At 39.3% G+C, this 2136-nt stretch overlaps 1 protein-coding gene across 1 annotated transcript; it reads left to right on the top strand.

Moving 5' to 3' along the window:
• Positions 1–203: 203 nt before the first annotated feature.
• On the top strand, positions 204–1377 carry LOC100797123 (uncharacterized). Its single transcript, XM_003526952.5, has 2 exons — positions 204–620; positions 735–1377. Exons 1-2 carry the CDS (start codon positions 479–481, stop codon positions 1151–1153), a joined length of 561 nt encoding a protein of 186 aa, XP_003527000.1. The 5' UTR covers positions 204–478; the 3' UTR covers positions 1154–1377.
• Positions 1378–2136: the final 759 nt, after the last annotated feature.

The raw sequence follows: 2136 nt of genomic DNA, 5'->3' as shown, positions 1-2136 counted from the left end.
AAATACTTAATAAAGAAGGATTCAATTAAATGCAAAAGATATTCAATATTTATTTTTAAGTAGTTAAAAATATTCATTTAATAAATAGTATAAATTTATAAAATATCTCTTAAATCTTTGTTTAACTGGAAATGTCTCTTAGATCCTTATAATCTTTTTTTTATGTCAAATTTTTACAATAAACGGTTAACTTTATTGAAAAATAGAATAGTCAATGGTTCTATTATTACGTCATTAAGAAAAAAGATAGTGGTAAAGTTAATAACGCGTGGGCTTGTTCTTCGATTTGCGCCTATAAATAAACCTCAAAGGCACAGCCCAGGGTTTTCAAGCCCTAAGCCTCCAGCGCCGGAGGAGCAGAAAGAAAACAAACTTCCAGAGTTCCTTCCTCAGTTCTCTCTCTTTCTAGAATCTTCCAATTCCAACCTTATTTTTTCTTCAATAACACCATTAACTTACTGAGTAGCGAGAACGAGTCATGGAATCCAAACCCGGTCAAACTATCAAGCTCCTCTGCAGCTACGGCGGCAAGATTCTCCCTCGCGCCACCGACGGCGAACTCCGTTACGCTGGCGGCCACACCAGAGTCCTCACTGTCGCCCGTTCCATTTCCTTTTCAGGTTCGTTCCGTTTTCCTCAGCCTGCGTTTCACTCTCGTCGCGTTTTTCACTTCCTTTGTTTCGTTGAATCGATTTTGTTTTTTGAGTTTAACGTTTCGTTGCGTCGTTGTGCAGAATTGATGGTGAAGCTAAGCGAGTTCTGTGGTTCGTCTGTGATCTTGCGGTGTCAATTGCCCAAGGGAGACTTGGAGACCTTGATCTCCATCACCAACGACGAAGATCTCGCTAGCATAATCGAAGAATACGACCGTGCCTCGTTGAAATTGGCGCATCCGTTGAAGATCAAAGCCGTTCTATCGCCGCCGAAATCGTCGAAGAAGACTCCGTCTGCTCCGTCGTCGGCGTCGTCCAGCGCCAGTCACTCTCCGTCCAGATCGCCGCACACCTCCACAGATTCGTTGCCGTACGCGGCGTACCACCGCATCGGCCGCCACAACCGGCCGCCTCCGGCGAAAGCTTCTTGCTACACGCAGTTCGATGGAAGCCCTAGGTTTCTGTACCGTGGACCTCACTGCAATTATTACTGCCACTGAGGCGAACGAACGAACGAACGAACCGATTTATTCACAGTAAATACAGTTGCAAGAGAATCGCTATTACCAAGTTTGATTCCATACATACGATGATGATGACGACGAAAAATATCAAAGGACCAAAATAGTAGAGAAATGAGTGGACTGTTAAATACAATTAATTAATTTTTTTTTAATTTTGATAAAATTTTAGAAATGGATGAGTTGAGGTTCTAATTTTTTAATCTGATCCTGAGTTTATTTTTTGGACATAATAATTGCTACTTGGGACTCTTGATTTCAAGAATTAGGGTTCTGTTAACTGCGGTTTAAAACGACAGACTACTATCGCCGTTTGACACATGAGACCACAATTTCTGTGATGTGTTATATATTGTTGCTTTTGGTGGTATTTTTTTTCGTGTTAATTGTGGCCACATGCGTTATTTTTCCGTAAGACTTCGATTATATTAAGCGGGTACGTATGTTTCTTCTTTGACATTTTTTTATTTAAAAAATGAATGAGATTATTCTTGTTGATTTGTATTACATTGTATATGTTATTAATTTTTCAATTTGCAGGTCAATAAAAGGGGACAATACATGGTACCGTGAACAGCGGGGAATTGAGGAAGAGGACAAAACCATTGAACCTTCTTGAAATTGGGGTTGCAGGCTAGTTGAATTGAGAAAATTGAATGTATTAGGAAAGAGACACGGCATGAATTTTTTTGTTGATTAAATGTGGAGGCCAGCAAAGAGAACGAAATGCCATCATTGAGAACTTAAAATGGAACCAAATATAATATTTTGGTATACTTATCCTAAGAAAGAGGTCCAATAATAAATAGAATAAAAAAATAATGGATGGTATAAAAACTCCAATAATGATATTGAGGAGCAAAACCGAAAGATGGCTTTGGTGGAGCAAGTCGACAAGTTGGTTGCTTGAAAATGACATCATTGAGGCATATTTCTGGTAGACTTTTGATGGGTTCAACAGC

Source organism: Glycine max, chromosome 6 (genome assembly GCF_000004515.6).
Source record: "Glycine max cultivar Williams 82 chromosome 6, Glycine_max_v4.0, whole genome shotgun sequence".
Lineage (NCBI taxonomy): Eukaryota > Viridiplantae > Streptophyta > Magnoliopsida > Fabales > Fabaceae > Glycine > Glycine max.
Note: the sequence above shows the minus strand (reverse complement) of the source record. Positions and strands in the feature narration are given on the sequence as shown.

Coding starts and splice junctions, on each gene's coding strand:
- LOC100797123 (XM_003526952.5), top strand. CDS start 479: ATGGAATCCAAACCCGGTCAAACTATCAAGCTCCTCTGCAGCTACGGC. Junction 621..734: donor CCGTTCCATTTCCTTTTCAG/GTTCGTTCCGTT, acceptor GTCGTTGTGCAG/AATTGATGGTGAAGCTAAGC.